A 15,912-nucleotide genomic window follows, 5' to 3' on the forward strand; every position below is an offset into this window, starting at 1 on the left:
TGCAATAATGTTATAGTTCCTTAATATTTACCTCCACATTCAAAATTTCCATTATTGTAAACAGGTTGTAAATCAAATTTACAAATGCATCGTCCATCACGACATTCCGTTTTGAAATGGAAAGCTTCACATTCTTCATTAAAATTGCATGATTCATTATGAGATGCAACTGAAAAATTAAAAAAAAAAATGTTGATGTTTATTTTAAATAGAATAAAATAATTTAATAAATTCATAAAATTAATCCGCAAAACAGGTTGGATTGCTAAGCGGAATACATTTTTTTTAGTTGTAGTCATATAAGAACTGTGAAATTTCAACTTTAACTGTTCAAGTTCATAGTTTCATTCGTACGTACAACATTCGGAAACAAAAAGAGCAAAAATTTTTTATTACGACATCCATAATTTCAACTTCGGTGACAAAATTATATTTGCAGATTTTGCATCTCATATCGAAATTACCATCAAATATTCAGAGAAAATTTTACCATCAAACATTTAGATTTTGTATCAATTTGATCGGACCCAAACATTTTATAATAAGTTAATTTTTTCTTAAAAATATTGTTTATTTGTAGGTCCTTTATCTTTGGTCCCAATATTGTAAGTTCACAAAACATAAAAATTACTCAATGTTTTTATTTTTCCTCTACACCGCAACAATAACCTTTCGCATTGATTTTTATAAGGTTTACATACGTATGTATGTTTGTGCATTTTCATTATATTGTAATAGCTGCAGGACCTACATATTTTATCTATATAATGTATAATAAATACTCTCCTTAAAGATTATAATATTATATATACAGGGTAATTTCTTTTATAAATACATAAATGAAAAATTTGCTATTATTTAAATTTAATAGTAAATGTTTTGAAAATGTATGACTCATCATAGTAGTTGCATAAGTATTTGTATAAAAATGCCGCAAAGAATAAAAATTGAAAAATTATAAGCAAGAAATTTTAAAGAGAATAATATTAAGTTATTAGAAGAATAAAATGAAAAGGGAGAGAATTCATAATAAGAGAAATTTAACGAAATATCTCTTAAATAAATTGATGATTGCTGAGAACAGTATTTATTGTGAATATTTATCGATATGCATATGAGAATGAGATATAAGATATTTATATTAAAGAGTACGAGTACATTAGTGCCTAGTATTTTTTTTTTGCATAAGCATTAAGTACTATTAATTTATAACAAAAATTTGAGAATATTGAAGTTGACATGCATTTACAATATGCAAGTTCCTAATTATTTCTATATGTGACAATATTGATTTATTTGTTACATTACACATGAAATAGTTTCCTTTAATGTGGAATTAACCATATAAAATTTGTTACGAATGAAAAATGTTTTAAATCTATGCATACTTTTCTTCTTATTTTCGTCAAATTCTCTTCATTTTAGCTGTCGGTTGAATTTGTATTTCTCCCAAATGAAAATTATTATGGCTGCGTATATAATTTTGAATGTGTTAGTGCAATATAATTTCAGAAATTCCGTATACAATCTTATTATGAATGAGATTGTATGCATGTATGGCGTAATGTGAAATTTTTTTTAAGGTTATAATCAATACTCTTAATATAAATGACACTTAGTCAAGCTAGACTATTCATAGTAATTATTGAATATTCGAACGGTTACCAGCGGATATTATCGCTTTGTTTTTTTTTTGTGAATAAGTGAATTATTAATTACAAAAAATAAATAAATTCAAAATGGTATATTTATAATTTATTATTTAGTAAAATTAAAATCGATAAATGATGTTAATTAAAATGAAAAAAAAAAAAAATTGAAAGTTCAAAATCAAATTTTCATAAGAAATAATTTTTTTTGTTTTTAGAATCCACCATTTTTATTTCAATTGCCACAACAATTAGCACCTGGAAATTCAATAAGAATTAGAGCATTTATTCCACCTAATGGTGATAGGTATGCTTAAAATATTATTTATTTTTTTTTCTAACTTATATTTAGTATAATGTAATTGTCATGTTACTGGATTTGCCTGCTTTATTACATTTGAGTTGGTTTCATAATATTGTCGGTATACTTTTTTTTCTGATTTTGGTTATGTTTGTGTCGGTATAGTGAAATTGACGTTTGGATAGTAAATAAAACATAAAGTAATAGCAAATAAAATTCGAATGTATGTAATTGTTGTGACATAAATATTAGTTTTATTAACTACTAACTGTGATGATAATACATTGGTATTTTTGCAACAAATTATTTTGATGCAAGTGTATTTTTCAAATCTATGTCATACAACATTTTTTAACATTAGTAATATGCAAGACTTTTTATTAGATTAATCTAAACAGAAACATAACCAGAAATATGAACTTAAAGTATAATTACTACTGATAGTTGCTCTGAATCTAAAGTCATTCCAATTCTAGTCATAAAAATTGTTTAAATACCTTTATATATTGTCACATAACAAGAATTTTACAAAATAAACTAGGTATACTACAATGTGTCAGATGTGGCATTATTTAATAATATTCAATTGAAAAATTTACAAAATTATTTTTATATTATTTATATTCAATGGGATGGGTGCGGTGCGTCTATGGTACCTCAATGTCTGTGAAATTTATAGATTATGATTTTTAAAAATTTTAGTTAAGGAAACAGTCTATTATTCAAAACTATTACTTACCTACGTAAGTATATTGTAAGTTTCTATTTACCCAGTGGGAAATTTTGTCATTACATTAATAACTAGTCACATATGTATGTGGCAACAAAGGTTTGGTTTTGAGAAATTTAGGTATGTAATTTTTTGTTGTGGTCAACAATATTAATTGCTATGTAATGTAAAATAAATCGATGAGGAAATCGGTGGTTAATATTCAATTAAATTTATGATTCTTTCAAAATAATTTTTTATAATATCATAAAAAATTCCATAATATAATAATCATAACTGATAAATGAAAACGAGTTTATTTTATTATTAAATATTAATTAGTATTGATATTGCTATAAGAAGTCTGTTTTTTTTTTTTGAAAATATTAAGAATTACCAGCTACATATATAAGTATATATATATTTAAGTGGATTTTGTTTATTATACCATTATAATTATGACTTATGAAAATAAGAAAAATAAAAATTAATATTTCGACTGTACCTATTTTATACCAGTAATTTCTAGAGTGTGATTCATTTTAAAGTCCAATAATGAAATAAATTTTGATAGCAGCTATTTAAAATGAAAAGCTTTTATATACAATGTATAACATATATGTATATATGTATTTAATTTTCAAGATGATATCTCGTGATTTAGTTATAAATTTTAAAAAAAAAAAAATTTTGTTTATTTTATAAATTATATAAATTTATTAAAGAACAATGTTTACTTTTTAACACTTTGATACCTATATCCCTCTATTTATTGGTATGGGTATGTAATTTATACATGGGTATATTAGTATCACACATATAGAGAGTCAGTATAAATATGAAAAAATAATACGAAAAATTAAGATTTTGTTGGAATGACATCATAATGGATAATGTTTTTTTTTTAGTTTTATAAATATCACCGAATAAAGTGTAAATTTTACAAATTACAATGTATATACACAGAATATACATAATATATATTTTCAGTAGAGCAGCACATGTAAATTAATCAATATTTTGTATATAAACGACATCTATATACAGCATTATTTACATGCCCTATAATACTTCTTATATGTTATAAATAATATTTATTAGCAAACAGCAAAACAAAATTTGCAAGTAAATTTGCTAACGCAAATGTATTATTAATGTTATTGCTTCAAATTGTTTCTACAATGCAGTAAGCTACATAACTACGTAACTTTAATATAACAGCCTTATTATTTTGTATAGGAATTTTTTGTTATGGCATTTATGCGAATAATACAAAACAATATGAATTTCTCTTAAATTTTTAAATTTCTCGTTTTACAATTGGTTTCTCTTTTATTTAAATTTTCGTTAAAATTTCTTTAAGTACGTTCAATATGTTCATCGTATGTATATACGTTTATGTAAAACATGTATCGTATAATTCTGTAGTTTTTTTTTATATACATTAAATGCATGTGTAAATATAAAAATTATTTTGTGTCGCAGACGTATAGGGGAAATTATTTTTAACAAATCAGAATTTATAATAATAAATTGAATGAATAACGTAGCTAATTACGATAAGAAAAATTCCTATATTTTAAATTTATTTATTTTCTTGGAATTAATTTCAAATTACCACGTATGGAAAATGCATTTAGTTATTATGTACATACATATACATATGTATTTATAATTTTAAGTAATATAAATATTGTAATGAAGCCTGTGTTTAATTCATGCTTAATGCATTTAATATGTATACTATTATGTGTTTGTCATATGCTCGTATACGTATAATTTACTATTCGTGATTCATTTCGGTATTTTTATAGAATTTTAGTACATTATGTATGTAAATATGTAATTTAAATGTTTTAAGGTTAATGCAGTTTTTAGTTATAGAATTTATTTTCATTTATTTTTTAAAATTTAACATCTATACGTAATACATAATCGTGTACATAGTACTGCTTAATTTATGTATATATTATTGTGTACATAAAGTAGTTTAAATGATTTAATGTTGACTATAAATTATTTTCTTAAAAACGTTTTTTCTTTAGTGAAGAATTGATGACGCAGTTTTGTATTACATACACACTTTCATGTTTCCATATAATATGCAAATTGCAAATTGATGAATCATATGAACCTATTTTAGTTGGTATTTTAAATATTATGATCGAGTAACGATGGCAACAATACAGAAAAATATTCTAAATATTCTAAATTACTAATTATAAAAACATAAATTTGAAGTATATTCCAAATTATGTTAATGAAATTCCGAATTTAGTTGTGTACATCCCTGGTTATTTATGTTGAAATTTTATTTAGTGTCAATTGCTCTGCAACTGAAAATTTTTCTTGGCAGGAAGAAATATATTTTTCCATAGGTATAAAATTGGATGATGTTATTGGGTATCTGAGTAAAAATTTTATAGTAAAATGCAAATAATGATCTAATTTTTCGAAGAAAATTACAGAAAATAATAGCCAATTAGTTAACTTAAATAAATATCTACTATACATCAAAAACTTCATTATATATAAAGAACTAGTAGGATGAAATTTCTGTTCGAATATAGAGAAAGTTGTTTATATCTACAAATTATAAGTACGGCCCCTTTTATTTATAATTTTATTTTAATATTGAATTAATAATTATTATATTTATTTTAACTTTTTTTTTTCAGAGCTACAATAAATTTACAAAAAGGATCAACTGTTAATCCTGATTATGAAGATGATGAAATTCCACTACATGTTGATATTAGACAAGAAGGTGAAATTGTAAGAAATGATTTTTCACGTAATGAAGGTGGCTGGGGTGAAGAAGAAGTATCACAAAATCCAATACAATTTGGTACTGAATTCGAAATGGAAATATATGTAAGAGATTCAGCATTTTCAATTGCAATAAATGGAAATCATTATTGTGATTTTGAATTTCGGCAAGCATTAGAGGATATTCATTTTATTTATGTATTCCGTGATGCTCAAGTTGTATATTGTATGTTAAATGGTAATCCTCTTAGAAATTAATAATGTTATAAAATTAATTAACATAATATAAAATACAATTATATTGAATTAAAATAATAAGATCAAATATTTTCAAAATGCATAAATAAAATTAAATAATAATTATATTGAGAAATTAAATTCACACAAGAAAATAAAAACAAAAAAAAATTGTATTTTGCTAAAGACTTTCAAATTAAATGGAACAAAAGCTATGAACGTACACACATTTTCATACAATAATATTATGTATGTTTGCGTAAATTAAATAAATAATATTTATAATGCACTTAAAGTTTTCATTAATGTTTTTGTTTTAAATTTTTTTATTGTCAATAGATTTTTAATATATTTTAATTGCTTAATTCGAATTCATATGTGTATTTTTAAAATAAAATTAAAATCTATATAGTTATTTAAAGTTAAAAATTTCTAGCTGTTAAAATGAAAAGCGTTTACTCTACAAAACTGTTTGAAAAATAGCTATAAAATTTAATTAGAAATTTGTTAAAAAAGAAAAAATTGAAAAATTGTTGTTTTATAAATTTTAATTTATTGTTTCCGTACATTATAATTTTTGAATTTTACTTGAAATATATTTAAAATTATAACTGTTTCATATTAGATCTTTTATTAAATATTCACTATCTAAAAGGAATGCATTTGGCAGGAAATAATGCTAAAAATTGTAATAATTAATTTATATTCTAAAAAATCGCTCTTCACTACTGATCTGATTTCTGTTAAAATATAGAGACCGTCCGAATTTTTCATTTCAACTCAGAAATATTAAACACATTTTTTACAAACTTTTGATATTAATATGTTTTCGGAACCTTCTAAATCATTACCAAATAAATGTATCACAATATATTTACATTATTAAACTAATCTAGTCCTAAATATATGCAATTTTTATATAAATTCTTTTTTGACCACATCTAAATTCAGTAGGTATCTGTAATTTATTTTTTAATCTCCTATACTTCCCAAATAATAATCAATTACTTTTGATTGATTGAACTCATTAAAATTTGACAATATTAAGAAAAGTGAAAAAGAAAATCACGGTCAACTTAATTAAATTGTAAAAGAAGCAACCACAACAAAATGAAAATAACTGATTCGAAATTCTATGAACAAAAGGGTATGTGATATGAAAAATCAATGAATCTTTTATAAAATTTATATAAGTTTTTCATTCTTCATACCACTCCTACACCATTTCTGCGTATTGAAAGCTTTTTTTAAATATTTAACAAAGGATCTTTTTATGGTTAACATTTTCGTGTAAATGTTTTTGGCGTCAAAATTCTTTTTATTCCTGTTCACTTGTTATGAATTGACTAAGTGAATAAAGCTTCAAAAAAAAATGAAATAATAATGTTGGTGCACGTGGGAATGGAAGGATATTAAAAATATTTTGTATATTTACAATAAATAATAATATTTGTGGATATTGCTGTTCTATATTAAATATTTAAAAATTTTTGTATAGGTATGCACTTCATTTCTAAATGAATTCAGGTTAAAACAATATTATTCTTTTAATTACTTAAATAAGTCAGAACCAATGAATTTGTGTATTATTTTCTTAAAGAACTAACACCGATAAAGAATTTCAATGTTACTTTTCACAAACGCAACAAAAATTTTCGTCAATCATGTGCATGTCAATTATTCTGTAGTCTTAATATGAGACAAAATTGCTGGCACGTGATATTAGAAGAATTCATTGATCTCGTAAATGGAAAAGGGAAAAACAAAACAAATTAGGCATTTTAACAAAATATTTATATATAATATTTATTTTGAAATGTCTTTTATTAATGAATTTTACTATTACCAAATTTTTATCCTTAAATTTAAAAGTTCTCCACAATTTTATATTGTACGCACAATAAAAATTTTCAATGAAAATCTTAAAGTTTTCCCAAAACACAGCATTTAATCATAATGTGAAATTGGAAGAACTTACTTAATTTTCTATATACAAGTAAATGAAATACAATTCTTTACTATAGGATACTTTTTCTATAGTTGAACTACCTACGTACATAATTTATAATACTTTATAATGGAGACACATACACACAATGCATAATATTAAAATATATGATCATATTATATAAAAACTAGGAATCATGCTGTCGCCTATTTAATTGATTTCTTCTGTTTTCATAAATTTTCACATTTTTATCCTTTTGTCATTTGTTTTTCTCATATATGTCCTGTTTTATTTTATATATTTATATATATTTTTCTTGTATTATTTGTTTAAACGGATACATCTGAACGACGACAAAATATGATTACATAGTTCAGTAGAATAGGCGTATGAAATGTTAAAATAAAAGAATAATAAAAATAAGGAAAGAAAAAATTATAAGAAAAAAAAAGGATAATATTTAATGTAAAAGAAGAAAATAATAATAAAAAATAATCGTGATATAATGTTACGATAATTTTATAAAGATTATAAAATGCAAACATGGAATTTGTTTCGATAAAATTGGATTCTGGGAAATTTTATTAAAAATAATTTTTGAATTTCAAGTTAAGCAATTACATTTATTTATACGTGTGTGTGTATATAATGAAAAAAATGTGAATGTACAAATAGAACCATGCTGGAAATGGCGGCAGTAATGGTAAATTTTGCTGTACCAAAATAAATATTAATGCGGTGGCGTTAGTGAAGCTTTGGTATCCCGCTGAGAATAATTTTAATTTATAATTTTATCGCTGCCCCTTTGTAATTGATTTGTTTTTTCTCTTTTTATTTTTCTCTCTGTTTTTGTTGTGGCTCTCTGTTTATTGTCAAAATTATTGATGTATAGAACTATGAACGCGAAGAATAAGCTATCCATGACGTTACACACTTTAGAGTTCAACTAGATTTAACTGTATCTAGACATAAGTCAATTTTCAGAATTATTGATGTTGTGCTGAAATAAAATTTTTGTCTTCAACAATAAATTATTGCCAACATATTTCATACACTATATAGACTTCATATACCATGATATATCATGGAAAAGCCATTTTCGGGCGGTTTATTTATTTCAGTGGTGTTTATATAATAGAGCTGTACTGAGAAAATAAATTTATAAAATTAAAATTATGGAGACCAGTGTGCCTGTCTGCATAGTAAAATCTTCCTACGCATTTAATAATTAAACTCTTTTAAGAGGCGGAGTTCAACATAGTCTATTAAGTTGGTCGTACAATCTGAATATTTCTTTAAATATGTTTTATTGCTCTATACAGTTTTTATTTCAATAATAAAATTGTAATCATAATTCGTAGTACAAGTACAATATTACCATACTTCAGTTTTTTTTTTCAAAAAAGAAAATTAAGAATAAAGTAATAAAATATTTTTTTTCCGCCTTGTACTCATTGTGTCTCATCGTCATATACATTTTGGTTTTTTGTGATTTTCAGATCAGTAAATATTTAAAATTTTGTTGTAATAAAATATTTCCATCCTTTATTTATTATTAAATAAGTGAAAATGTTTGTTCATGGTTCATTCATTTCTTGTTTTTCCTCTTTAATTTTTTGATTAAATAAAAATATACTCAACAGATGGCATTATTTGTATGATATAAAAGAAAAAATAAAAATTGAAAATTAATAAAGTGATTTCAACATTAAATATGAAAACATTAAAAAAATTTGTAGTTAGCAAAAAAGCATTTTAAAAAATCTTAAATTAAAAATTCGTATAAGGGAAATGTACATTTATTGGCTATTATTTTATGTCATGATAATTTTACTCTACAAATGAATGGTCAATAATAATTGTTTAAAAATAGTTTGTGACAATCTAAAGTCTTCGAATCTCAGTGAAAATAGGTGACTCTTGAGTGAGTTTTTACATGGTAAAAAATTCTCAGTATTTAGAGCTTTATTAATTCAACAATTTTGAATAAAAAAGTATTCAGAGCTTTATGAATGCAACAATTTGGATTTTATAACAATGCTATAAAGGCTTACCGTTATTATTTTCATATTTTAGAAATCAAAATTAAAAGAATTATAAAAGGAAAGTATTTTGCCAGATTAAGTAATATAGATGCTATAATAATTAAATTAAATACAAGTAATACTCTTAATAAATACAATTTGCAACATGTCGTCAAACCATTAAATTAAATAGTTCATTTCATACATGAACTCCTTTTAATTTAATGTAAATATAATCCTTGTATTTGAATACGCAGCAAGTAGCATGTAAATTAAAATAAAAATCTTTTTAAAATTCATAATTGTATAAAAAAATTTTTTTATTATAATTTAGTCTAGACAAAATATTTGTTGCTATATTTATTTAATTGCTATGAGAATATATGCAAGCATACTAGCTATTTGGAGATTTCTAAAACTATAAAACTTTTAAAATTAAAAAATTCAAATTATTGTACTTTTGATAGTTTCGAAAAAATTACATATACAATCATACTCATGTATGTTTTTGTATGAAAATCAAGTTTAATTTAAAAAATTATTTTGTGTTTTATTTCATTTTTTAAAAGGATATTTAAATATTTTAAATTAAATTAATTGTTCAACTTTTGATTTGATATTAAAATTGTTTTTTATTGGCTTGAGGAAAATAATAAAAGTTTTTGTTTAAAATTTTATTCACTGACACTGTCAACCTTGCATGATCATACATTCTTTGTCGTGTATGGAATCTGTTTCCAATTTCTTAATAATGTGATAGATTTTATAATGAAAATCGTAGCTGATTACGAAATGATAAGTGGATTTCAAATTAAACTTTTTAAGGAAATTTGAAAATGTTAACGTGTTCCAGGGAAGTGAAGTTTCCAAGACTAAAAGGTATGCTAAGACTGTAAAATTTCTGTTTCTTTGTAGTGGAGAAAAAATTTTTAAATTACTTTTAGTTTCAATAGCTAATTTTAAAGCACTGTCAGTACGCCAATTGAATTCAATTATTTGTTATGAATAAAAGTGAACTTTAGCACAATATTTTAAAATTTTCCAAACTTTAGATGGATTTCTCTAAACTTTAGAAATTTAATATTATACAAACATTTTTTTACGCTACACAAATTCGAATTATAAATGCATTGTTGTGCTCTGCACCTTCGCGTAGGATACATTAACTTTGGTATGGAGTTTGTAACCACTTGAAGAAATCGTTTGCAGGATGAACATGTATATATTTTTGCTCAGCGTATAATTCTGCGTTGATTTAAACATGTCCATCCGTCAGTTCGTCTCATAGCACGATAACTCAAAAACGAAAAATGCAATCAATACCGAAATTTCACAAGTTGTTTCTTTTCTACCAAGGGTGGCTGCTATTGTGATTGCACCAATTCGGATAACAGATTCGGATAGTTGCCATACAACTTAAAAAGATGACTTTAAATACTCGGAAAAATAATCAGAATCAGAAGTCAGACGTGCATCTGTTAAGTTCCTACAGAATGGTTTTACAGGTTCAAATAATGGATAAACTCAGATTCTCAAGGTGCAAGGTATAATTCAGTCAGTTTATATCAAGTGAAACGTTTTTACTTGCTTCTTTTTTCATTTATTTCAATTATAAAATTTATTTTAAATTTAAAATTTATAATTTAGTAAAAAATTTTTTTCATATTTCATTTTATAATTTAAATATTTTATAATCTCAAATTTTACTCAATTTTCAGTTCATTTAACCGTAAAAACTACTAATTAATTAAATTTTTTGATGTTTTATGTGCGATTTAAAAAAAAACTCTATTATTAATTTCTAAAAGGAAATTTATAATTTAAAAAAAAAATAAATTAATTTGCGAAATGAATTTCAATTATAAAGTACCTGTGTTCCAACAAATGTAGACTTTAAAAATTATTTTTTGAAAAAAAAGTGTTATAATTGAGTGAGACAAAACAAAATGCTCCAAAAATTTTGGTTGGAATTAGATGGAAACTACTAAAAACATAAAGTTAACAATAAAGTTAATTTCAAAGCCGGCACAGTTTTATTTTGTAGAACTTTGAATTAGAAGTGCTTTTAACCACTTCCAAAAATGGAATGATGGTTCTCGTATTAAAAGTTTTCAGAATTAATTATAGAATGAAGATTATTGAGACTTTAAGTTTCATCTTTTGATACTTTTTCACATACAAAGAGCTATTAAGCAATAGGGATCCGAGAACTTGGGGAGTAACAAAATCCGAATATGGAACAAATAATTATTTGGAATTTTTTAGAGCATGTTTCTAAAATTTAAGATTGCATAATTTGAATTCCAAGAGACACTGCAGTTTTCAAAGCAATCATGTGAAAATCGTATAACGGATTGAATACACAAAATTTTTCTTCATAGATATAATGTATACAATAATTGATGATGTAAAATATATGTAAAATATCTCCCATAAATTTTATAATTTTCCTTCTGTTTTAAGCAAAATAAAAAAAAATATTTATTATAGAAGAAATAAACTGAATTTTTATATTATGTGGGCATAAATTGTCTTATAACTTGCATTTATAATAAAATTCCTTGAAGGACCTCTTATTGTTTTTATTTCTTAATTTAATTTGAAATTATATTTTGTTATAAATGAAAAAAAAAATACAAGAAATTGCATATTTATTGATATTACAAAATTTTTCAAAATCTTACATTACGGCATCGCATTATTAAGGTTAAATTACACATATATTTGGAAATGAAAGCAAATGCTATAAAAATTACAATACCATATAACATAATAATTGAGTTCTTCCATAAATAAATGGTAGCTTTACATTTTAGATAAATGGTATTAAATGCTTTTTCAAATTAAAAAAAAATTAAAAAAAACTTTTCTTTGGATTTTTTTTTGAATATTTTTATGAAGATGAAGGGCTTCACGATATTATTGACTTTTATAACTGTGTATCCATCTTTGTTCACAATGCAGGAAGAAATTTAGGCACCTTAAAGATTAAAAAGACCATTTTAAGGTGTCTTTGATTTTCGAAACATATTGTAGTGAAAACAATGGAGGAAACTTTAGATAAATGAAAAATTCCATTCAATTTTCCATTATGAGACCCATTTCAGGACGCATCAACAATTCCAATCTTTTAAAATTAATTTTTGCCTAAAGCAATTTTTCTATTATTTTTAAGATTATTGTAATATTTGCTATTATCATTATTCAGGTTAAGTTGAAGAAAAATAAAATTCAAAGTTTTTATCCAGATACAGAAACTTATATGTTTGACACAATTTATTCTTATAAGTTTCCCGTCATTCTTGTAATGGAAAATAAGACTTTAGTGAAAAATTTCATATTAGATTATCATAAGTAATGCGAATATTTTAATCATCTCACATTGTCATAATGCAATAAAAATTTTATTTGCAATATGCGATTATCGCAAAAATCGTAGGCACTCATGATTTTATGAGTACTATTTTAAAACTTAAAAAATAGAAAAGAATTATAGACGTTCATATAATTTCTCTAAACCTATTACTGTAGAATTTTTTCCCCGAAACAAGTTGCAATTTATGATTGAAATTTTATGGTAAATTCAATATTTATTTCATAAGTCAATATGGAAGAAAAAATTGAATACTACCGAGAAAATGGCAGCATTATGTTGTTATATTTTGATAATTTGTTTTTTTTTTGCCTATATGCTTTGATTTATTGCTGACTTTCCATTCTTTGTAACTTGATATCTTTGACACCTAATATTATATAAATTCAATTAAAGAAATAGACATTTGATTTTGAAGATTTTCTTGATATTTGTCTTGTAATCGAATAAAAAATAAATGCTTCTTCTATGGATTTTGTAGAACATTTTCAAAATATTTTAATAAATATTTATAGTCACCATAAGGATATATGCCATAATTATAATGGATTGCTTGGCAATAGAATTAAGATGGTGAGTTTTAATAGAATAAAAAATAAAGTAGAAATTCTAAATATTTAAATTATGAGCAGGAGAATAGTTTTATGCAATTTTTGAATTTTTTTTTTTATAATCAGATTTTTTTGTATAAATTAAAGTAACACACAGCTTTAGGCTCAGAGTTTTCTAGGAAATAAAAATAATGTTGAGATACTAATTGTTTTAACAGTCAAAATTAATTTAGAGCCTGATCGTCAATCTTGCTACTTTACTCGGGAAGTGGGAAGAAAGTGAATAACGCTCATGTAATGTAATTCTCAAGTGAGAAGAATTATTCCGTATGCGTTTTGAGTGAGAAGAATTATGCTTAACGCGTTATGTTCTAAAATGTATACAAAATTTAACCACTTTGTGAAGGTGAGACGTTCAGTCGATAATTTGAGAAAAATTGCAAAAAAATCTGTTCACAAAATGAATAATTTTACTGGAAAAAAGTAACATCTCTTAGAAAAACGGAAAATTTCTATTTGAAAGCGATTAAAGATTGAGATAAAAAATGACATACACAATTAGGCTGTTAATTACTCAACTATGACTGCCCAGTTTTAATAGGCTTTCCAAGCTCTTTACACCTCACAGTTTTGTTATTGATTGTTATACAAAATTATGTAAGCTCGCACATTAAAACATCCTTAATTTGTAATAAAACATTTAATAAAGCAAGATTTTGACAACTAATTCACACTTATCACTTATACTTATTTTATTGCCATGTCAAAATTGACATTTTCAAAAATATTATCGTTTATTACCGCGTACGTAATTAAAATGTACGAAATTAAAACAATTCAAAAATCTATAATGAGAGTTGACCATAATCTTCATAATAGGTACTTAACAAAATTATAAAATAACCTACACTCATTCCAGGAACGATTAATCTCTTATTTATCAAAATATGACACAAAAATCACACATAAAATTTAAAAGAGAACTTTTACAATATAAATGAAAAAGTTAAAGATGGCATCTTCTTTCCTCTCTCTCTTTTTTAACCTAAAAATGACAGCTCTCATTTCATTTTGCTTCATTTTTATTAGAAAACAACTTGTATAGTGAATAAAATATAAAAGAGAAAACGGATATGAAATATTTTTATAAAATAAAAACTTTTGCTCTTTTTCTCTATTGATAAAACGTTTGCTGTAAGAAAACAAAACAGTAGAAAAAATATTATAATAAAGGACAAAATAAAAATGACAGGATGTTGACAGTTTTTGTCATAAAATTTTCATTGAAATTTATGATTGATGTGTAATTATAAAGTGTATAATAAGTTTTATGAAATATTCGTATATTTGTGTGTGTATGCTTGTGTAGTGTTAATACTTTTATAAAATCATTAAGTGTACATAGCGCCGTACTCATAGTGAGTGAAAAGTATAAAATGGAGAAGTTGGTCAAGCTGAAGTTTCCCGATTTTTTAATTGTTAGGACAAAAGACTTTTTTTTTTTACGTATTTTTTGTTTTAGTTCATTTCACTCTTTTTATTTGTTTTTTGCATCATTTATTTTGTGTCAGAAAATTTATTTGACAAAAGGACAAAAAAAAATGGAGGGTTTATTTTTTTGAATTAATACCCTTCTTTTTTTTTTATTAATTGGGAAAGTTTACAAATGAAGGGGTAAAAAAATTAAATTTGATAACGGTAATTGTTTTATTCACTTTTCTTCTTTAAGTTTTAGGTTGTTTTTTGTTTTCTTCTTTTTTTTTTGTTAAAAGCCTTTAAGGTCTTTTAAATTTAATGAATTGATGAAATGAATTGCCTAATTGAATAGAAACTGATGTGACAAAACACTTAGGTTTAAATTTTTGAATAGAATTTGAATTTAATGTGGGAAAACTAAAAAAAAATTACATTAAAATTTTTGACATCTGTGTCAGGGATTTTGTTAGAGCTACCAGAAGATCACTGCTATATTACTTAATACTTTTGTACAAAAATCGAAATATACAATAGCTAAAACTTAAAGCTTTAAATCTTAGAATGATTTGAATAAAATATTCGCAGACTCCAAGTTTGCGTTCTTGCAACAACACGGAAATAATTATTAATTGTTCACTCTTATTATGCAGTAAATCAAATTAATTAGATTAATGCAATATTTTAAATGGCCTGACCATTGGTGCATTGGTTATGGCACCGGCCCTTTAACCGAAGGTCTCGAGTTCAAACTCCGGTCAGGTCACTATAAAAATTATATTCAATATTATTATAACTTAATATACAATACTAATAAATATTATACAAGTAATTTTCAAATATTCATAATATTCAATACTAAAGACTAAGAAAAATAA

At 23.9% G+C, this 15,912-nt stretch overlaps 2 protein-coding genes across 9 annotated transcripts in view; one reads left to right on the forward strand and one right to left on the reverse strand.

The window, feature by feature from the left end:
- Positions 1 to 15,912, reverse strand: part of LOC129612106 (GATA zinc finger domain-containing protein 14) — a 169,129-nt gene that overhangs the window by 20,830 nt on the left and 132,387 nt on the right. For all 8 annotated transcript variants that reach the window (XM_055525615.1, XM_055525614.1, XM_055525613.1 and 5 more), the window contains exon 5: positions 32 to 169. In XM_055525615.1, coding sequence (XP_055381590.1) covers positions 32 to 169 — 138 coding nt within the window. The remainder of the gene's footprint in view (positions 1 to 31; positions 170 to 15,912) is intronic.
- Positions 1,614 to 6,284, forward strand: LOC129612108 (32 kDa beta-galactoside-binding lectin lec-3-like). Its single transcript, XM_055525620.1, has 3 exons — positions 1,614 to 1,742; positions 1,868 to 1,956; positions 5,338 to 6,284. Exons 1-3 carry the CDS (start codon positions 1,740 to 1,742, stop codon positions 5,684 to 5,686), a joined length of 441 nt encoding a protein of 146 aa, XP_055381595.1. The 5' UTR covers positions 1,614 to 1,739; the 3' UTR covers positions 5,687 to 6,284.

The sequence above is a fragment of the Condylostylus longicornis genome, unplaced genomic scaffold (genome assembly GCF_029603195.1).
Source record: "Condylostylus longicornis isolate FDR11 unplaced genomic scaffold, ASM2960319v2 ptg000055l, whole genome shotgun sequence".
Taxonomy (NCBI): domain Eukaryota; kingdom Metazoa; phylum Arthropoda; class Insecta; order Diptera; family Dolichopodidae; genus Condylostylus; species Condylostylus longicornis.